Raw genomic sequence first — 22,868 nt, 5'->3', positions numbered from 1 at the left:
GGCAAAAATTGTTGTAGTATGTGTATATCTCGTTGATTGTGATGAAAGGTCTTTAATTTTCATAAATCACGAAAGGATCTGATTGTGCCCTGTTTCGACGTCATCGATATTCGGAGAAAAATTCTTCACTCATTCATGGAGAAACGATTGGCTTTCGTAATAGGTAGATAATATTATAACTATCAGGTAAATTGGTTCAGTCGAACCATCGAACAAGCCGACTACGACCTCCTTGTAAATCTAGCGGTTAGCTATGCTTATTAGCGGCGTGACCGGCTTAAGGCGGTTTTGTTGAATCATGGTTTAGTGGTCAGCGTTGCGTGTTCGTCGTATATTTTTGCAGTGCTCTCTTCGGAAACAAGAGACGAGCGGATCCGCAAATCCTTGCGCTTGTGCGACATGCCGCGTCTAATTTAACTCGTTCTCGCTTTGCGGGCGCGACGCGATAGCTCTCCTCCACGATGCGACGGAAGCGTGTGCAGACTCCGGAGTCGCGTGCACCGTCGCTTTCGCAGCTCGGTTTGCTGCGACGGGAGCGAGGCATCACGCTCTGTCGGAGCGTCATTATTTCGCGGATAAGAATGTCCCGATGTGCTGCGGTCGCGCGAATGTGGTCATGGTGCGGGCTCGTCTCACTCGCGTTGCAAGTTTTCTGATGTCAGCGAAGTATTTATTTATTTATTTGCATTAAATGCAGAAACAGGCTAAAAAAACTTTTTAATTGGATATTTAAACAAAGGGTTAAGTTAAAAAGTATAACAAGTTATAACAACAGCAACGAACAGATTGAATGCACTCAGATAGCTCGTATTATTTCACTTATATACCGCCACATCCGCTCTTTTTGTAATATAGGGAAGAAGGATTAAAGGAAGAGGTATTTATGGAGGAAGTTAACTGATGGCTGTTGTAAATGATGAAATGATAGCATCTTTTGATATAACATCATCATTGGGTGATAAGTTCTATTATGCATTCACTAGGTACTTAGCCGGAGAGCGAGGGTATTTTTGTTTTATTTATATTTATTTTTTTAATTTCCATACCACCGCAAACAGCTCTATTCGGCCTTTTACATACAAACAACCATGTCCTGACAAGGAGTAACTTACCCAGGCGGGACTCGAACCCGCGACATCCTGTTTGGCAGGCGAGGACTTTACCCCGCCGCCACCGAGGCCGACATTTTTGGGTTCCGTAATTCCATTGTGGCCACTACCCGTCGTAAATCTGCTGAGGAGACCTAGAGCGCTTCCTGCTCCATTTTTCGATATGGTTATCATTCATAGTCTCCCAATAACCAGCGATGAATTTAAATGTCAGCATCATGCAAACGAGATGAATTGCCTTTTTAATGAAAAGTACGTTTTTTCGATGCATGTGACCCGACAGCGAAATATCAGTGTCGGCCACCCGAACCTTCACGGAGCAAATTTCTGCTTCCTGCCTGGCCTCCATTGTTTGAGAATCGGTGGTTACAACTTAATTTTTTTGTCGATTTTAATCATTTTTCCAGATTATAATACCATCCTTATAATTCGTTTTTTTGCCTTAATCGATACCTGTCTTAACTTTTTTACTATATTTTAGATTGATTCATCTTACGATAGACAGAACCGCTCCTGCCAGCTTGGTAACGATATGGCATCTTGCAGGATCTTCGCATCCCGGCACTTCAGCTGTCGTACCGTAATTGGACTTTACCCCCTTCGCGCTGGGCTTAGCGGTACCAGTCAAAGCATCGGCCGAGTCTCTTTTTGTCGCCGCGACGTAAGCGTCTATACCCCATCTGACGAGGGAATTGAACGAAATGAGGGAGTATCTGCGTGCACTTGAACCGATATTCACTTCCTCTCCCCTCCCTGTATTTCCTCTCTCGCCTTGATAGCTGACATTGTCACCGACGTGCGCTTGCACATGTGATTGTTGTGGTGAATGCATCCATGCGCATTGTTTGTTTTCGTCTCATAGAAACTATTTCGTTTGAAGGATGTTTTCGTTTTTTTCCCGAAGCGATGCACTCGATCAAATGAGAATTACGTTGAAAGCAGCCGATTTTCGGTTGATTTTTTTAAGATCAGATGCGTCAAGGGGTTGTAATGTTTGGGAAGGATGGGATGCCGACTAAAGTGGTCGGTGATTTTATATTATCCTGGTTTTCCGATTCTACACCCTGCGGTAAAGTTAGATTTTTATCGTTATCGCTTTTCAGTGATCTCTCTAGTACATGCGTCTTGTAGAAATTCGGGCATTTCTCTACGTGCATATCTCATAGTTGTCAAGCATCAGTCGTAAAAACGATTTGATCTATTCAATATACAAGAACTTCATTGATATGATAAAGGGAATCAAATTGTAATTCGAACTTTAATGTTTCTTTTTTTTTGTCTGAAAATATATTGTGCATCATTGCAAACATTATTTTTCTTATTATGTGCGAGTATTGTCCCATTTTGAAATCCCTACGAGAAGAAGATATTTTCGATTATTGAAATGAATTTCCCCCTTTTTATTGAAATACAAATTTCGCACAATTTATGCTGAAACTATAGTAGCTGGCCACCGAAACGCTGTATCCTTCCGAATATAAGTATTAGAAGTCATCTATCAATAATATATTTGTCGTACTCCATCATCTCGTGGTTTTATTTTTATTATAAACGCTCTTCTCCTGTGTTCTTTTGAGTTCACGTTTTAGTTTGGATTGCGAGAAGTGGTATTACTTTTAGTATATGATCCATGGCTTTGAGTTAGCATAGCTGTTTCATTATTTCATTCACTTTTCTTTGCCTCTCACGGCTGCATTATATACTATGCCTCATGTTATTTGTCTTTACCGTCGTAAAGTTCTGCCCGAATATAGTTCGGGCATAGTTGATGTCTTACGGGCGGTGTGTTCGTTTTAATTCCCCGCGGGAAAGATCTTTTGAGTGGCGTTTTCAAGCGTCTGAGGCGCGTCTCGGGGAAAAAAATTCGCTCTACTTCCCTCCCTCGGCATCTTTTAATGAAGAGGCTTTTCGCTCCTCATTTATCAAAACGGCTTCCCCGCCCCCCTCCTTTCCTCGACGCCCACAAGGTTATCAGCTGAGAGAAGCTGGTCTCATCTAAACTTCCTCCATTATTCTTTTTTTTACGGTTTACACCCAACCAGGAACACGTCCGACGTCACATCCTTCCCGGCATGTTACTTTTTTTAAATGTGTGGTGTAGTTTACTCTTGTTTTCCCCCCCATATTCCCTTCCTCTTGACTGGGTGATCCTAAGCTTTTTTTTCCGCGTTTCCCCGGCTCAAACCTCCGCTTGTCTGACCTTCTCTCCCGCTTAACCCTTGCCGTAATTTCTCCATGCCCTTTCTCCCCCACGCGGGCGTTTAATGCTGAGGCTTAGGCAAAGTGGTCCCTCGCCAATCCATGTGTTTGCGGAGAGGGTTGCGTTGCCCTGCGTGGCACCTGCTGGCCTGATGCGAGTGGCAATGTGGAAGGGAAGGACTCGAATCCAATCGGATATTGAGTTATTATATCCCTCTTTGTTTTCGGGTAGAACACGTTTAACACTACCATCTTAGTTAATTGAATCAGTAATAAGTATTCTATTTAGTTCCGGTGAATTTAAGCCACGTCTGATTTATAGCATTTATATGGTTTTTGCACTCTGAAACAGTTGATTTCAAGGAGATAAATTCCATTCCAAGTTTTAATTTCAGACTGTTGGATATAGTATAAATTTCATATTAATGATATAGCCTCTTACCTTGATTGATGGTATTTTTTTTTTTAAATTGTCTGTTTATAAGTCCTCTTATTAATAGACCTTGGTGGGACAAGGCGTCATATATTTCCTGATAAATATATTATTTTACCAAGGAAGCAAAGCCCTTCGATTCGTAACACCCTAAGGTATAATGTGGCTCATTCCGGCACGTACGTTAACCGTGAAGTTAGAACCGTTTTGTTTTCCTGGTTATTATAATCAGGCGGAAAAATATCAGCAGTACAATTAACTACCACCGATTCAGGAAGACAAGCGTCTGATTTATTATTTTCCGACGTTCTGTCGTTTTTGTTTAACTTGAACTCCAAGTCATTTCGCTTGCTTGCAGGGTTGTTTGTTGATTTGATATTATTTCTATCACTACAAATTTATTTATTTCCATGTATTCTGCATAGGATTTGACGTCCCTTTAAATATATTACGATAACCCTCTTTCTGGCTTATCTGACCTTCGGGAGGGGAGGGGAGTGCAAAGTTTTAGCCACTAGGGAGGGTAGAGGTTTTTGGCTTTGCGACCGCCCGCTGCGTTGTCTCCTCACCCCAGATATACGTCTCTTTTGCCGCCTCTGTCCCAGACGGGTGATGCGAAGCTAAACCCAACCCTTTATCTTTTGTGTCCCTCTCAATCTCTCTCTACGTCGAGTTTTGTTTACGGCGGCATTTTTGTATTCCCCAACCCTTTTCTCCACCTCCCGGGGTATTTTTTTCGGCAGGCTCTTTAATTCATTTACCCCGTCGTGAGTTTTTGTTTTTGCAGCAGCACGCGAATCTTTTCGAGAGTGTTGTGGCGGCGTTGGGGTGTTTAGACGTGTTCGGAGGAGGGAGTTGGGGAGCTCGAAAGACAGGCGGCGGTTAATGGGAAGGAAGGTGGGGATTTTGTCGGGGGAATGGGAGCGTGCAGGGGTTGTTTTTTTTTTAGGTGATAGTAATGAAAAAGTGCAGTCGGCGTGCATTTTTAATGCCTTCCCTCTCACTTCGGCCTTCATCGCCCCAAAACACTTGGAGATACGGCTCTCCGCAGGGGGGTGTGTGTGTTCAAAGAGACGACGCTCTTCCACCGTCATTTCTTTTATTTTTGCCGCTTTTTTCCTCCTTAATTCTTCCCTCCCTTCCTTCGACCATCGTGGCTGACGTCGTGCCGCCACCTGGCTAACGTCCTTTGCAGTGACGAGCGGGATTTTTATCGAGATATCATACCCCTTTTCCTCCCGCTCAATTTCTTGCGCTCTAGCCCCTCTTCAATGTTCTACCCTCGCCTTTTTCCCCTCTTTCGCCCGAGTCCGCTCGTTCGAGTAAACGCGTGATTTCCGGGCGTGTTTGTCTCTCTCGCTCGACTTGCTTCTTTCACGGGCGTAAGGAGGAAAGGGAAAGTTATTTACGTCGGCTTTTGCGTGCTGTCGATTTTAAAGTCCCTGCGTTGCTGTAATGGTGTCGTTTCTCATGGTCAGACCGTACAGAGGTCTGCTGGATCTAACGGAGCTTTCGATGTTATCCTGCAATGTTGATGCCAGGAATTGATAGCTTATTTCGATCGTCAAAGGATTGTCGAAGTGCAGCCACCTGTTGGTAGCCTAGCGATATTTTTTGTCGACCATCGTTTGCTGTCATCAGTTGGCAGCTATCGTAATACGGAAAGTATAGTTGGCTATGGAGAATAGTTGAGTATGGATGACAGCAGATGACCACCCATGCTTACGGTTGATATCGTAGATCATCAATATTTTTTTTGCATTCGAATTATCGTTGATCAAAATCGCTCCTATTAGTTTTTTTTAAACGTACCGCTCTCTTTATCAGGTTTAAGTGCGTTATACCTTTCATCTAGATCTCAACACGAATGCCGATCGTTTTTTTTTGTTTTTATTTTATTATTTTCCGTCCCTCCTGATTTACTGATGAATGAGTACCAGAAGGGCGGTCGGGAAAAAGACTTCTTTTATCTCTCATCTCAATGAATAATGTCATCATTTTTTGGATGTTTCACTGATCTCATTCGCGATTCAATCACTCATGATAGCTGTGCATTTATCCCCCTTGTCCGAGCATAGCCCTTGCTATGATATTCGGTTATATTTCTAGGCTCGATTGGAGATTTAAATTATAAGTAATATTTTCTTCGCTTGTTAGATTTGGTGGTTTTCTGCGATACTTTGTGGAATTTTCTGAACATTTCGAACGAATACGTTTAAGTTATTCTAAAAAAAAACGCTTGTTAGTTTTATGAAAATAACAGCGTGCCAATTATTTTATTATTTGTATTCCCGAATTTGTCTGGGTCCTTGAGTTATTTGATGTAAATAATCATTCCTTACTAAGCATTTTTTTCTATTTTAGCGATAATTTTGAGAATTGCAGTGTAGTTTTCTGTTGTTTCTCATCGGTTCTAGCGTAGATATGATTGCGTCGTCTGTTTCTCGTTGGAGGCGCAATGACCCAAATACGGACGTTTATTTTCTGTTTTAATGTACCGCAGCTTTTGAGTGGTGAAATGCGAGACGTGATGTTCTGATGAAGTAGCTGGATAGTTCGTTGGACTTAATAGGGAACGCGTACATGATATTTTAACGGAAATACCAATGAAGAAATCGCAGAGTGTAGTAATTTAGTTGCCGATGCAAAGTAATAGGTGGACGATGGTGCATCGTGAATGAATACATGGATCGAAATTATATGCACTTGTGTATTTGGTGATATTTATGATGAGCGCCAAAGCAAGTTTACATCATGTAAATTTGTAGCCGAGTATCGTGTATTTTTTCTCGGTAAAATAGTTTTCATCGGTGGAACATGTCCAGTAAAAACTTATAAATGCAAATGAATAGACTCAGTCCGTTGTGGTGATACAAGCATGGACTCGGGTAACACTTTTTATTGCGTTTTGATGTTAGCTTACCGAAATTAGTTATTTGCTCTCCTGAATATAAAACGTGCATATTTCTACGTGATTCGCATTAAGTTTCACACGGATGTTATGTTAAAGTTAAGAAGTTAATATTAGAAGGGTTGTGCATTAAAAAAATAGTTATTTGCTCTCTTGCATAGAAACCCTGCGTGTTTCTATTTTATTTTCATTAATTTTCACAATAAAATAGAAAAATAATTATTAATCTCAGTTGGAATGATTTTAGAGTATCAAAGGGTAGTGAAGCTGATGTTAGGAGTGTGATAAACCCTAGGCTTCTTTTTTTGGCAAGCGCCTAAGCGAGTTAGTTTTTGCGAATTCATACATATTATGGCAGTGTTGCCGTAGTAAAAAAATGCGATGGCGTCCGTTCACCCTCTGTGGGTCTTCTCGTGCCGTGACCTCAATTTTTGTCTTCCTCCTCTCTTCCATTTCCTCGCCGCTCCTCCACTCTCACTCTCCTTGGCAACAGATCCTCGGATCGCGAATTTCGGTCGTTGGCCGCCTCGTATTTTTAAATACCCCACCAGGAAATGGGTCGACCTCGCCGCTTTTATTCTTCCCCTCCCCTTTGCGTCCTTCTTCCCTCTTATTCCCGTCCCTCTCCCATCCGCTAGCTCTTCCTCTACGGTCTTCTTACCCATACCTCTACACTGGAGGAGTTTAGCGTCATAAAATAATTATACGTCATGTTTGTGAAAATTTTCATCATCTGATTGTACTTGCACCACTGACGGATAGAATTAATAGACTTTCCGTGTTTTAATTGAAGCGCTGACATGGGAAAGATGGTAACTCAAAGAAAAAAAATCGAAATTTCATTTATTAATGGAGATGGTAGTACGATCAAATGCCAATGGCATGGACGAAGTAAAAAGTCAATTGGTACAATGTATCAGTGACTACGATTGAAGAATTTTTTATACTAATATAAGCTTCACGGTGTTGGCAAACGTCTTTCTGTCGTCTCCTGTGAAATCCACATTTAATGACTTACTACTTTTCCCATGTCAGCGCTTCAATTTATGGAAATTGATTTGAAGATTCGTATTTTTACTCTGGCTTTAATGGGGTTGCTTCTCTTGGTGAACGAAAAATGTATTTGTATTTTCTCTTACTAGATCTTACCAGAGGCGTAGGTAATACCGGATATGTAGATTAGCTATTCTTTGGGTATAGATGAATGTGGATTTTCTAAGATCTGCATCGTCTTATTCGGAAAGTCTCATCTATGTTTTTGATGTGACAGACACTATTCCGTGTTATTATCTCTATTAGCAAGTCGAAATTCATCTCCAGCGTCGTTGGTAGGTTTTTTATATCATCGATCCTAGTTTGACGTCCTCACCCCAGATCACTTATACGTGCCTGCGTGTTTAATAAAGTCTTCACAATAGCTCCATCATGTTTGACCTGATTACCTCTCCTCATTGATTCAATATCCGAATGCGACCTTTTGCGTCTTCCTTTCCTCTATTTGTCTTTCCTAATTACTTCCTTGTGTCTTCTTAACCACCCCTTTCTTTTATCCAATCAGCATTCTCTCTATTCCTGGATCAGCGACTCAATTAACTTGAGCTCAGGAAAGGGAGAGCTCAAGTGTTTTTAGCACTCTTTAGGTTTCCTTTCGCTGCGCTTTTGTTTCTCGATAAATCCCGGTCGTTGGTCTTTCGACGCTTTTTCTGGGGTTTTTCGTCACATCCCTTCATTGCAGCCTTCAGCTAGAAATTTGTTGGGATTATTTGAGTGCGTGAATCCTCTGAAGTAGAGGCTTATATAGCCGATTAGTGTGCGCTCAGTCAAGCATAGGTGTCCGTCGCACCTACTCAATACGAATTCTTATAGTCGAAAGCCGAAAAGCCCTCTTAGCTTCTTCACCTCTTACTTTGTTCCAGGGCTTGATTTTCCACGTATCATTCTGGGGAAGGAATATCATTGCTAAGATTGAGGATATGCGGTGACTTGAAATCGTCGTAAAACTTGTAGAATATTCCTACGCCATGGTTGAAATGTCATACTTTATCTGTTATAATCTGAAAATAAATTGTAGCTGTTTAGGTTCCATAAAAATAATATTTTTTTTATTATTCGTATTGGAAATTGTTGCGAATTTTCAAAAATTAGTAATGTGTATGAGTATATGTATATAAATCGTTGTGAATTTAAGTCTCTACATCTGTAATACTCCTACATTTATCTATTGTTGATGGATCAGGAATATTTTTTCGGAGTTTAATGATTAAAACATTCACGCTGCAGTTGCCGTGGGCTTTCACCGATCATTTCCCCGCACCGCTCGAGATGTCGCCTTTGTAGAATGAAGAAGTCTTCAGTTGCGAGGGAGAATCGTCGCCACTAACCTTTGTCAACCCGGAAATTCCTCCGTTCTCCCATTTTATCGCACTGCTGAGCTTTCAGGTGCAAATCCCCGCGGAAGCAATGGGTGGTCATGGGTGGAAACTGAGAAATCGTTTAGCCAGATCTCCCGCTGATGTCTGCTCCAGTGTGAGGAAGGATAGACGCACTTGCTTGCCGAGGCTGCGTGATTGACGCCGCCGAAAATTGATCACGGCTACTGCTTCCCCGCTGGTCAGCGAGAGTGTTCAGAAGGGGTCTTGGGCTGTCACGCTTAACTTATCACGGTCCAAATTTCCGCGACTAAATACTCTTCTCCGTCCGTCCATCTCTCCCCCAGTCTCGTTCTGTTGTTGCTTTTACCTTCTCCGCGTCTATCCATTCATTCAGATCAGCTCTCAATCACCCGTAGGAGTTAGTGGCGTGGCCCTGCCGCTTCTATCCAAGGGTTTTCAGGTACATCATCGCGATTTTCGACTGTACCAAGATATTATTCTGAGGAATTTTATTGATCTGTGTAGTGTAGTTCAACGTAAAATATCTTCAGCGAAATTGGATAGGTATAACTTAAAATACGTTCCCATACAAGCGAAAGATAACAGAAATAAAAATAATGTAATTAACGAGTGAGTTTATCTAAGATTTTTTGCGTAATAATGCGTTATGCGAATGTACTAATGCGTATTGCTAATTGTGCCACGTAAAAATAGCAAAAGTCCCATTGGCATGAGTCGGCATTTGAATACCCTGATTAATGTAACAAGATATCGTGCTCGGTTGTGATTACTGAATATTATTCGGAGCATGCTAAAATTTATTATTTCAAATGCGTTAGCTCAAGTGTTTCATAGAGTAGAGACTTGTTTAATTTCGTGAAGTGATTCATATCTAAGGAGTAGCTACTTCGCTCTTATTACTGGTCCTGAATCACTGGTCCATGCTTACGTCTCTTATCGCATCCCCCGCCCTTTCTCTTCTCCGTTTTTAAGTCTCCCTTTGGCGCTGGCCATCCTTCGAATGTCCGTCCGCGCTGGCATCTCACCTCTGGCTACTTAGTAATCTTTCCGCGGCACTCGAGTCGTTTGAATCCGCCCACGCACCGCCCTTCCTGTCTCCTGCTCCGTTTCGCGCACCGCTTATTTATTCTTCCCTCGTCAATTTCGCCTCCTCCCGCTTGCAGCCGTCCTGGATTCGCGCCTTGAGGTTTTCGGACGACTCTACTACGCCCACCCTATTTACACCCTCCGGTTCTCCGCGCGCCACATAGAGCTTTTCTGCGTCTTGGAGTGTTGCTGCCCGGTGTAGATCCTGGCTCAGAAAAGGCTCGGGTTTGAGTCGTGGTGCACTCATATTTAAAGAATAATATCATTTATGCACTGGTTTGCGAGATAACGTTGTGGAACCCCTAATTACTCGCTAAGTGAATAGATTTAAACTGTAAATCCCTCACTACTTAGTATTTGGTCGAACTCCATGCTGACGTTTAACATTCAAGTTCAACATCAAGTTACATTCTCAAGGGAAATGCACTGCAAAAATAAAGTTGTGTGGAATTTACAGTTCCAATCAATTTATTTAACTTTGTCTAAAGCAGTGGATAGGGGAATTTTTGTATGCTTTTTTATGTTACGTGCTGAGGCTCTCTGAGGATTTAAAATTATGTGGAAAGTAGAAATTTACGGGAGTAATTATCCGTATTCGTGAATACGAGTTGGCACAATATGCCTTTTTATTTTTACTTGAGCGGATGACTGACGAGCTACTCTGGAAACTTTCTTCGACTCCAAGAAATTTAGAACTGTAAACTTGTGTAATTAAATAGCGTAGTTTTATTTCTTTTACAACAGTCGTGAATATTAGAGATGAGCCACGTTTCTCTCTCGCCTCCGACTTTTTTTTATTTTTTAAATTGTATACGCTACAACGTACGAAATAACTCCTTAGACCCCTGTTGGAAGTCATCAGAACCGCTTTCGTGTCTAGGAGGTATTCTTGAGGAACCTCGAAATGGTTGAAATGGTTTCCTGTTTTAATAAAATGTATAATTCGTGTAAACACGCATTGCTCGATTCGCTTCTCATGCGCTCCTCTTTTTCCTACCATCATTCTTCTTTCCTTCAAGTCCCCACCGGTCCGCAAGGATTTATTGCTACATACAATGACGTATTTTTTTCTGTAATATTTTTTCGCTCTTATCTGCCGAAGGGGAACGTGTCTCAGTGTTTTTCGATGAGGCAGAATTGCGAGTCGAGGCGGGTCGTGCCTGGCACGCGGCGTTCATCCCGCGGCGCTCTGACACGCTGATATGGGCAACTGTTAGGGTGGCGGTTTGCCAGTCGAAAAAGGCATTTTTATAATAACGTTTTTATGAACTCGCTTTGTTGTTTGTCATCTTGTCTGGGTCAAATCTTGCTACTCAATTTGAACTCGCTTTCCGATTTGCTATCAAATGACATTTTCAGGATAACTCTCAACCAGATAAAAATTCATTATTATGACACTTTTAGCATGATTTTAAGCGTATTTCGATTGCTATTCAGATTTAAAATTTCATACGGATATTAGTTCAAAAAAGCGACCAAAATCCGATGGCGGCTCTGTGATCATTTAAGGGAACTAGAATATATTAGTCATAACAAAAAATGTCTTTACATCAAATTTCATTGAGAATGTTCGTGATAAAAACGTTGTTCTTTATTAAAATTTATTTTTCATTTGTATTATTTAATAATTCTTTTCATTTTCTTTCTCTCTCGTGCATCATTGCAGAGAATTGGTGTCCTACATTAGTCTCATTTACATTCGTTTGTCGTCGGCTTCAATTTTTTTTCGTCCGTGAGAAATGGTCCTACGTTCTTATAAATAATCTTTTTGGAATTTCAGTTTTTCGTATGATACACTATTCGTATATTTGATTAATGTTCTACCTAGTATCATATAGTCGGAGCGTTATTGAAACCAGGCTATCATATACTTCATCTTTATTTTCTGAATGTGACAATTTTTACTGGCCATGTTTTGTTTGAAAATTTTCGGCGAAAGAAATCTGTTGTGAAGAGGTATTTCTGGACTCTATAATTTTCCTTAGTTTCTTTTCGGCCATCTTTCTCCTCGTCGTTGAGGAATACATCTAGATAGATGACCTGAGGAAAATATTCTCGAATATATTGCTGATGCTGTAAAATTACAAGGCCGTATTTTAAAATAAATTTACTCTTGAGCACGTGGTGTTATTGAGGTCGCTGTATTCATTGTACTCAAGTAGCGTCAATGATAGCCTTGTATGAGCATCCCTTTACTGTATCAAATTCATTCTGTTCGGTTGGCATTGTCTGCGGAACCGCTTTCGAAAGCCGTCGCATTTCAAAAAACTTAAATCGCGAGATAATTTTGTCATTCTGCAAATAACTTCCGGCGTGATTCAATAGACCGAGCTGTTTTCGTCGGGGGTGATGGCGCAAATGCCAAGAATCGTTGCGACAGCGTCCTTGAGAGCATAAGATGCGACATGAGTGCTTTGAGGATCAAGATCGATTGTCTGAAAATACTCCCTACCCACACATTTCGTTGAGTGAGTAGTGAGATGCTCAAAATATGGAAAGGTGGGTGTGTTACGTCTGCAGGACCACCCTACTGTTCGCACATACCGTGTTCTTCGTTGATGTGTTCGACGTGTATTTTTATTCCTCGCCCACTCCGAACCGTAAGAAAATGTTGCGACTCTCGTTCTGAATCTTTCGGTTGCAAGCTAAAATTTCTGCTCCGTGCTGTGGCTCTACAACCTTCGGAAACGAGCCGTAAAATTTCAATTCTCAGCGTATATTTTATTTAATATTTGCATTTTATTAATTTATATTAATAAAATGGGCATATTGTTTTCTATATTGAGAGAGTCAAGTTTCCAGTTGTCGTTGCCCAGTACGCTAATAGTGTATGTTGTGATCAGAGGAGTAAAAAGATTTGGGGGTATTATTTAAGTCGTGAAGTTTTATGACGTTTTCTGTCTCTCTGATATCTTCTGGTTCTCATTCCGATTTATGTCCAACCTTTTTATGAAATCTGTGGACCAGAGCCGTCTCTTTTACATTTCATCATAAAATCTTCCTCTACCTTTTCTATTGCAATGGCCATAATGGAGAATCTTTGTCACATGAAAAACAGCCCATCTCCGGCTTACTAGAATTTATTTGTAGAAAACTTCATTGCTAGTGGGCTGCGGCAGTAAAGTGATCCGAAATTTCTAGTGAATCGAACATTTTTTACTTTTTTTTCTAGAGTATAAATCAGAATTGGTGGTGGTGGTGAAAAAATGAATGAAAATGTATTCTAGCGCTGAGTTTTGCAAAGGATGTGTTTTGTCAAGCCTTAAAAAGTAGGAATTATTTTTGTTACGACATTGTTAGGGTAGCGTGGTAGCCTAATGGTAGAACGCTTGGCTCTGTTATGAAGTTAGAACATTACGCATTTCCAAAGATGTTAAATTTCAATTGCTACGTTCCGGAGACTTTATAGATAAAATGAGAAGGAATTGGTTTTATTGTGAATTGAAGAGGGTAGCTCAATGTGGAAGGGGAAACACCCCACCGTAATTCGCAAAAGGCAACCATACTCAACCTTTTATAGTATTCTTCGGATATTTTCGGGGCAAAAAAGTCGAATAAACAACATCGTATCGAACGATGGTAGTTCTTTTTCGGGGTGGGATTGGGAAACGAGTGCCGTCGGGTGATAAAAGAGACGTTCGCTTCCCAGCACTTGCTAAAGCCGCCCATCCACCCCCGTCCAAGCTGAATGGCACCAGACGCGCGCCCGGACACAGACATCCATCCTCCCGCCCAAGAGCGATGCGTGGAGATAGGGAGCCTCGCCTCGAACCCCCTGTATGGTTCCGCCCTGCGCATCGGTCTTCGAAACCCTCCGAGTCGCTTCCTCTCCTTTGATACTAACGCCATTCGCCTCCGATAGTCCCTCTATTAACACCCCCATGGAAGGGATGTGCCGAATGCTATCGTTTATTGCTGCTCGATGAGCTGAGCGTATTCACTTGAAATCATGGGTACTAAATTATTACATGGGCTTTCTAATATAATGAGTGCAATTACTAAGACATTGCAACCAAGTTCTCGGTTTCCCCAATGAATGCAAATTAATAGCAATACTTTAACAGTAATCAATAGCAATAGCATACAGTTAATATTAAATTATAAGTGATGATTTGGGTACTTTCGTCGGTAGAAGTTGTCAATGGAAAAAATTTAATGGCCTAATGAAGAGAACAGTGCAATCGTGGGCAGAGCCGCAAATTTATTCGCTAGCGTGTGTCGGCCTCCGCTGATAATAGTCAGATTAAACGACCAGAATCATTGCATCGGCAAGTACCCGGTTTGTTTGATGAATAGACTAGTCTGCTGTTTTTTTTTTAATATTCGTCGTTTTAGTCGATGATATCAGTTCTCGTGTTCATTTGAGTTATCAGATAGTTATATGAGTATCGAAATAATCATTCTGGAACCAGAGTAACGACGATTGATCACGTATGGCACACCCCTGTCTCTCGCTAGCAGCGGATATGGTTCTCCACCCCTCGCTGCAGTGCGCATCTGTGACTCACCCCGTTCTTCGCTCACAGTTATGTTCTCGAGGCTCAGGTTGCAGAACGGATCCTCTAGTACAACGGAAAACCGCCCACCTTCGCTCACCACCATTCGTCTACCGACCCACGTACACCCCCCACTGTACTAGAGGGTAATGCATGCCCATCTGTGAGTCACGGCCGCCGCTCCTACCCCAAGCCAGCTGATGTGCACGTATGCCGTGTAGTTCCGGTCGGGAGGGGGTTAAGGTTCGTCCCTCCCCCCGCAGTGCCACCCCCTTTCAATTTCGCTCATGACCCCGTGTCGGCGCGGTGCGTGTTTTCGCCCGCTTTCCGAATGTTATACCTCGCGTTCATCCGGCGGTCGCGTGCCCCACTGTTTGTGTGTTTTGGTCCCGCGTTTAGCGGTTACGTGGGGTCGCGATGTCTGGGATTTGGTCGCAGGCTGCCTCGTTGCCAGGTTCAGTGAATCGTTGTGAGATATTGGCGCTTCAGGGGGCGTGATAAACTCGTTTGGATCATATTTTTGGTGACTGTGACTGCATGTGTACGTAAATGCGTTTATTATGTGAGTATTAAGTGAAATTTAATGAAGGACGAAACGGCGTTAAGCAATTTCACGCAATTTCGAATAAATAATAGTGAGGTAAAAGCAGAAAAAAGTAGGTGTGTATTAAAATAATTGGTAATGCTAACTGAAATCCTATTTCTTCGGCTATTTTATCCATTCCCGCCCGCTGTCAGCTAGCTTTTCTTCGCATTTTTCCAGCTTTTACCTAGTTTGGTCATTCATGGCGTTGATTCAAAATTCTTTGTCGAATTAACTTTATACGAAATACTTTCGTTGTTGTTTTATGTATTTTTACATTGTGGGTAATCAATTACGTTTGGTTTTATTTTGAGATCAATATGTGGAACCAATGGCCTTGATGTAGTCTTAGCGATGAAAATTCAATTATAAAACTAAAAAGTGTGTGTAATATTAGTGATATGTGTTTATAAATATCAACTCATCGAATGTGATAAGATTACGAGAAGTTGCGACCAAGTCTGTCAACTGTACTCAGGTGACAGTTGCCATTTAACCACGTCAGCTGTTTCCGAAACGTTGTAATCACTGAAGCGGATAAAGTATAGGTTGGACACGGAGTGGTGTTCGCTCCATCGTGGGCGACTTACCCCGCCACTCTTTTGCATACTCGCCGCTCGTGGCCTCGTGGGTTTGTTTACATCCTCCCCATGTGTTTCGGATGTCCCGACACTCGTTGGGCCGTGAAGTTTTTTTTTTACGCTTAAACCTCTCGTTTCGGAAGGGATGGAGAGCGAAAGACTCGTGGAACGGTAGTGGAAAACCTCTTACTATTTACATACTAGAAGAAATTAAGGGCGAATTAGAGAAGCAATACACGAAAAGCAAAGAAAATATGATGAGATACTCGATGTGAGGGCAAGGTCCAAAACAATCTTTAATATTTTTGACACTGACTGGTTAGGAGATCGTAAATTCAGATACGGAATTGAATGAGTATATATGACTGTATTTTGAATTAATTTTCAATGATTATAGACGTTCTGTCTTCAGCCAGTTTCTACTAAATTTAAATCAAAGAATCACCGCCGAATCGATACGTTTGTGTTGTCATCAGAGAAGCGACTCCACCGCTTTCGTACGCTGCACAGCCCTTGGCGGTTTGACGGAAGAAATGAATGACGCCAACGCTTTTCCATGAAGAGGTTAGGAACGATATCTTACCTCCGATAACTAGGCAACCTTACGTAACATCCATGTTAGTCCTGATTTTTTTTTTATAAAAATTGCATTCCTTTTCCTTTTCGATCGGGAAAATATGTCTCATATTTTATGGTTTCTTTCTGACGTGGAAATAAAGTCGCCTCTAAGATATGTTCTTCGTGTTACTCTGGGTGATATCGGTTTTCGATTGCTCGAGTAATGTAACAATTAGCTTAACACTTAACCTCGTAGTCTCGTGCGGCTCCCAGCTTAATTCCTGTAACGCAGCGATATTATGTGCATTCGCTGTCTTAAAGTGTCTACGTCTCCATCGGAATATATTCCCTCTAAACTGAATTTTTTGTCTTTCCGCCGAAGTCTCCCGCTGGGTCTTGCGGTTCTCCCGCTTAGTCTCGGTTGTTTGGCACGGAGGGGCGTTTTTTTTTTGCGGAAGCGGGGTTATTTTTGAGAATTGCGAGATAGTGTGGGCATGGTATGGGGTGGAATCCGGTGCCCCAGTGGCGAGGAAGGAAAAGACGTTAGGAAGGATGACCTCCTTTTTTTGGCAATGTGTATCTATTTTAGGCGAAATATTTTATTTTCTATGTTCTCCCATCTAATGGCAAAGTTTAGGCGAACTCGGAGCGGATGTTATTCTTCCGGGACGTGGGTTTTCAGTTTTCGTTCTTCTTAATGGAGATAAGACGTCATTCGGAGTCAGTAATTCGTAAGATCAGAGAGTAAAGAGGAGCGGGGCAAAAATTTAAAGTTTTGAGTGTTTTCTTATGTTATTTCCCGTGGTATGGAAATCTTATATTTGAATGTGCAGATTGACATTTTTCATTGCTTTTATTATTTTTGATCTATGGTGATAAGTTCCTGTTACTGTGTATAAATGCCCTCCTCGTAGGAATAAAGAAACCTATATTCACTCCTGTCTCTATCGTATTTACCTCAATGGGTAGAGTAATGTCATAATGAGACAAAGGTGCTCTACTGGGGTAGGTAGATGAGGTTTGCATGAAATATTTTTCTGATCGCCGTGGCCTTCTCAATTTTCACATTTACTACCCTTCTTACTTTCGGCCTAAGTTCTTTTATTGATTACGTCTCTGAACCCTTTTATCTTCTTCATCTTTTGTGCAGGCCGCGTCAATCATTCCTTTCTGTTCGTATCTCTCTCCTTTCGACGCGTAGAAACCCTTTATCTTCTCTTCACACAGTAACTTCTATTCTTATAATAACTCTAGTAAATTGACAACTAATGTTTTGACATGATCCTTGCGTTTTACTGCACGCCGGAAATTCAACGTACTGAACATCTCTAGGGTGATTGTAGAGACGTTAATGGATTGAGATGATGGTTCAAGCTTTGAGATGAACTTCATTGGCGAACTTTTATTTGTTTACAAGTTAATTACCGAAACGAACTCAGTATTGGGAAAGTGCATGTTCGCAACTTTTTTTCAGTTGTGATTAATCTAAGCCCTCGTAATTTATCTGTGAACGTAAATTGTTTACATGTGTTGATTGAAATGTATGTTTGTTTTGATTTGTGCAGGTTCCTCCCGAGTGACGGAGACAAGGAAGAGGGGGAGGAGGACGGGTGGGACGAGGAGGGTAGCGGAGGCGAAGGGAGCGGGGGAGGTGAAGGAGGAGGCGTCGGGGAGTGTATCGCGTGGCGCGGAGACGCCGGGGGGAGGAGGCGCAAGGGCCCGAGTAACAGCCGCCCTCCGGAGGAGGAGGACCCAGGGCGGAGCGAGGAGGCGTCGTCGCTGCTTCGGAAGGCCTCCGCGGTCCCCGCTCGCCGCTGCAAGCGGAGGTCGTCTTCGTCGTCGTCTTCGGGCCCGCAGCAGGTCGCCGCCGGGGAGGCGGGCCCCCACCGGGCCACGGCCCACCACCATCACCATCACCACCACCACCGAGGCTACCAGTCACCCGAGCACCACCACCACCACCGCCCGATGGAGCAGGAGAAGAGGATTAGGCGAGAGATCGCCAACTCGAACGAGAGGCGGCGAATGCAGAGCATCAATGCTGGGTTCCAGTCGCTGAGGACGCTGCTGCCGCACCACGAGGGAGAGAAACTGAGCAAGGTCTGTTATTAATTCATTTATGCCTCCTAATATTGCGCAATTTTTATTTTACCCCGATCGTTTTTAAATCCTAGAGTATCGCGTTTAAATCGAACTCGTCTCTTGGTGACCCTTGCGGATTGACGACAAGCAATGGAACCGCACGAGTATCGACGAATACACAGAATGCCAAATATGCTCATTTAGTTGCTTTTTGTGCCCGTTACGGCTATAACTCATTTGGATTAACAAATTTTATAGGATTTCACTAATGACTTTTTCAGTCGAGGAACTCGTATTTTTTCTCACGTTTCAAAACATCATACCCTTTATTGTTTTTATTCTCGAACATAAAACATGAAGCAAATTTAATGATTTCCATTGAAATCCAGGTTAGTTCCTGTCCTTTTATTATCGTTGTATAGCATAGCAACCTATCGACATTTTGCTGCATCTTTTTGTCTATGGTATGCTACTAATGACTTTTTCAGTCGAGGAACTCGTATTTTTTCTCACGTTTCAAAACATCATACCCTGATCTCAATCAATCAATCAATTTTTGCGGCCTCATCCTCCGACCAGCCTCCCATAGCTATAATTTGGCGATTCATCGAATCGATAATTTTTTCCACTCCGTTGGAAGTGTGACTCACAGTCCATCGCATCAGCTGCGTTTGATCATTATCGTCCGTAGGAATCAAATTATTCGCTGGACACAGCGAAAAAATCGCGGGCGAATTGGTGTGCACATTTCTCGTTGTGTCCCCCGTTCAATGTACTGGAAGGATTTTTTTAACCCGCTCGCACTCCCATATCGTCTCACACTGTTTTGAGGGCGTGCCAGGGCGGGCGGTCCGGGTCACATGGTCGGGGTTCGGGTGGGATGGGAATGGAGTTGGATCATGTCGGCGCTGTCGTAGATGTAGTGTGGAAATGTCCCCGAGCTTCCTCGACGACCCCATTCGCGGCTCTGCCTTTATCGCTCAATTTTTGCGGCCTCATCCTCCGACCAGCCTCCCATATGTCCCCGCCGTGCGCTCCCCCCGTTCCCCCACTCCCCCATCGTAGGGGTCCCCCTCCTCTCTTCGTTCGGTCATTAATGGGCGGGAGCAAATGGGCCGAATAGGTACCAGTCGTTTTGGGTGGACTCTTTGGTGGGATGGAGAGGGAAGGTTTGGGTATGGTTTGGTCTTTCGCACGTCCCCGCCCCCCTTCCGAGGCCCCTTGACGTTCGTGTGTGTGTGACCGAAAAGGGTTGGTGTCACGTGGCGTCTGGTGCCTATGTCTCCTGGCGGGCGGCAGGGGTCGCTCTGGGGTGGTGGTATAATTTTTTTCCTCCCCCATATACGGTGGCGGTCTGCCCTTCTGTGCTCTGACACCCTTAATAATTTCGTTGCCGTCCCCAGTCCCTCTCTCTCTTTTGCTGCCAATTATCTGGTTCGCGGGCGCGTGGTCGTTTTTCCCCCTGCCTCCCGCCTCCCTCCTCCTCCCGTAGCGCTCTCTTCCGATCCCCTGTATCGCTTTCTCACCTTCGGGGTTCTCCCTCGATGCCGCGCCTAATCATGTGCGACTCGAGCGGGGGATCTAGTGGCCCTGCGTCGGAGGTCGTTTGGAGAAATTCGTTAATCTCGCTTCGATCCAGTACGTGGTGGGAAGTCAACTTGTTTGTCGCCACTTATTAATAAGATAAATTTGCTGTTTCACTTCAAGTACAATATTGAAAGTTTGAAAATAAAAGTGCTGAACTTTGGTTAGGTTTAATGGTTTACACCATTGTAGAACCTACTATCCCTTATTTATGTATTCAAAAATTTCGATATAGTAATTGCCTTTAAATGAGATATAAGTGAAAGTAATAAAGAAACAAATACGAAGAGTAAACAAAAGAAACATGTCAGAGCAGAGTGCTAGGATATTAAATATATTGCTTACAATGTTTTAAACATGTAGGAATGTAACTGGAAAAAAATCCATGAGATAGTCTGTCTTTCTATGTTCCCTATTTTCATTGGTCGTCTCCGTTTCCGCATATTTTATGTCGGAAAGGGTCGAGAAAAATTTAGTTACTATCATGATTTGGTTAATATCTCAAGTAATCCTCTCTTTCCCTCTCAAGTAATCAGTGATTTTTTTGTTCACGTAGATGCCACGCCTCCTTTAGTCCCTAACGTTGGTGGAATTTCATACCTTTCTTTTCTTGTCCTTGAACACTACTCATTTTGTAGATCTGTCAACGTCAATTATTTTTTCATGCCTGTCCGATGCTCAAAAGTGTCTTCTCAGTTAGCGAAAGCTTTTTTCCCTCTAACGAGGGCTGATTTTTATCTATGCAAGAGCATTTAATGGAGCGTTGACAAGGACTTTATGGCTGTAAGTTTTGATGATTAGCGTGCTACGTCGGCATATTTGATTACCGGGTGATTATTGCTGACTCAGCTCATTATTTAATATTTTCCTGTTTCATTTTCATGGCCTTACATTTATTACATGCGATAGCATAACTCGGTGAATTGTTCACGTCAGGTCTCTTTACTTGCACTGATGACACAGAATTTTTTTATTATTGTTTGATATGTCTTCTGCAATTGGTCATTTATTTCACGTCTCTCTCCCATATATCCTACTCTCCCTTAGTTCGCATCAATACTTAGCGTTGCAATAACTTGTTTCACAGTCTCGTAGTATTTCTCTCCTTGAGATACAGTCACGAACATGCGCCTAATATTTTTCCGTTTCACTCTTCTCCGTTACGCCATTCAAGGTTTCTGTAAGTGCCTCATGATTAGGTTCTTAAGCATTTTTTTCCTGGTGACTTAGCCAACGAATTGCATTCTTTGCATATTTTTTTCCTGTTCGCATTCCTTCTGATTCTAGTCACAATTTCTTTTCCTCCCTAGTTAACTGTTGCCGCTACCGTCAGCTTTCAAGCGATATTTTCTTTGCTCGGCCATAAGGTGCTCTCTGCGCAGAATTACCCGCGTCTCCTTCGAGCTCGCCAGTGAGTTCATCTGTCGTTCGGGCTTCCGTAATCATGAGTTTTGATGCCACATGCCATGCACCCTTTCCGCCGTTCCTATTGGGTTCCCGTAGCAGTTGCGAAAATTATGTTTGTTTCCTGTTTGTTGTTCAATTTTTTATCGAGGTTGATGGACGCAGCACGTGTTGGGTGTTGTGACACAAAGGGGAAGGGCCAGTCTACCCGTTGCGCCATCCTCGACTCCCAATCGGACTAGGGAATCCTGATCGAGGAAAATATACGTCGATCGAGTTTTCATGAAGCAGTGTCTCTAGGGAAGGTTATTGTGTCCTCAGGTTCATCCTGAAAGATGGAGCACGTGGGGAGGGCATTAAGGAAATTGGTTTTGTTCGGAAAATAAAAAAAGGATGGAATGGAGTCGTGGTTCTTTGTATTTCGTCATTGTCGTGGCTTCCATCTGCGAAGTGTTATCGTCAGATGGACGTATCAGTGGATTTCAAAAATATTCTGATGTTCGAGCGTTTTTTCTGAGTAGAATGAGAGCGCTCGCGGTTATCCGGGTGGGAAGATGTTTACAATTAATTTCATTTCGTCCATTTTTGTCTTTCTGTCTTGGTGCCCTAATCAAACGATTTCTTGTAGGCTATAAGCGGTAACTCTACTCGGTATTGGCTTGTTTCCGTGTAAAGGTAGTGGCTAGTATCCATTTCTTTCTTTTTTATTTATTTTTGGAAATAAAGGTCACCCTGCTCATGAGAATGAGGGGTATGCTTAAGTAGTAATGGCATTTTGGCATGATGATGACGTGAAATCCAGAATCAAGTCTTGGAAAGCCTACATCAGTGCGGCTTAATTATTTTTCAGTAAATATTTATTTATTTTGAAGATATCGATAACTTTGGAGGAAATGATGTTAAGTGTCTCTACAGTTATATTTGCTGTAGCTTGGCATGTCATTGTGATAATTGTCGCGATTGCTTTTTCTGATGTATTTTTATAATGACCATTTATGTTAACGACGTAGCCGTTCAGCCGTTTTCTATTTCTTGCTATTGCTAGCCTAAGGTACTTTAAATTAATTGCTTAAAAAATTGATACTCACTTTATTCCTCGTGAAACTATTCGAGGGTGATATCATACGTTATTTCGGATTACGTCGTCGAAGTCTCACGGTTTTAGCCTACCAAACGTGGTGAGGTCATATATTGTTCATCCGCCGTTCCGAGAATCGCCCATTCCAGTTTTCGTGGAATCCGTGCCTTCCAGCCTTGGGATTATCCAACCTCCCACGTGCGTACGAGCGCTGCATCTAGACGGACGTTATGAGGTCGACCCACCCACGTAATCCACGGGTGGGGTTCTTCGAGATTTCTTTTTACTGTTATAGAGAAGCGCGGCTTTTGAGCGTTGGAATTAATTCGGATTTTTTTATCGAACTGGTTGCAGTGTGGCCTCGTCCGTAT

At 42.5% G+C, this 22,868-nt stretch overlaps 1 protein-coding gene across 2 annotated transcripts in view; it reads left to right on the top strand.

Moving 5' to 3' along the window:
• The window catches only part of LOC124157652 (bromodomain-containing protein 4), a 577,672-nt gene that overhangs the window by 59,436 nt on the left and 495,368 nt on the right, over positions 1-22,868 (top strand). For both annotated transcript variants that reach the window (XM_046532573.1, XM_046532572.1), the window contains exon 2: positions 17,915-18,449. In XM_046532573.1, coding sequence (XP_046388529.1) covers positions 17,915-18,449 — 535 coding nt within the window. The remainder of the gene's footprint in view (positions 1-17,914; positions 18,450-22,868) is intronic.

This window comes from Ischnura elegans, chromosome 4, assembly GCF_921293095.1.
Source record: "Ischnura elegans chromosome 4, ioIscEleg1.1, whole genome shotgun sequence".
NCBI lineage: Eukaryota > Metazoa > Arthropoda > Insecta > Odonata > Coenagrionidae > Ischnura > Ischnura elegans.
Note: the sequence above shows the minus strand (reverse complement) of the source record. Positions and strands in the feature narration are given on the sequence as shown.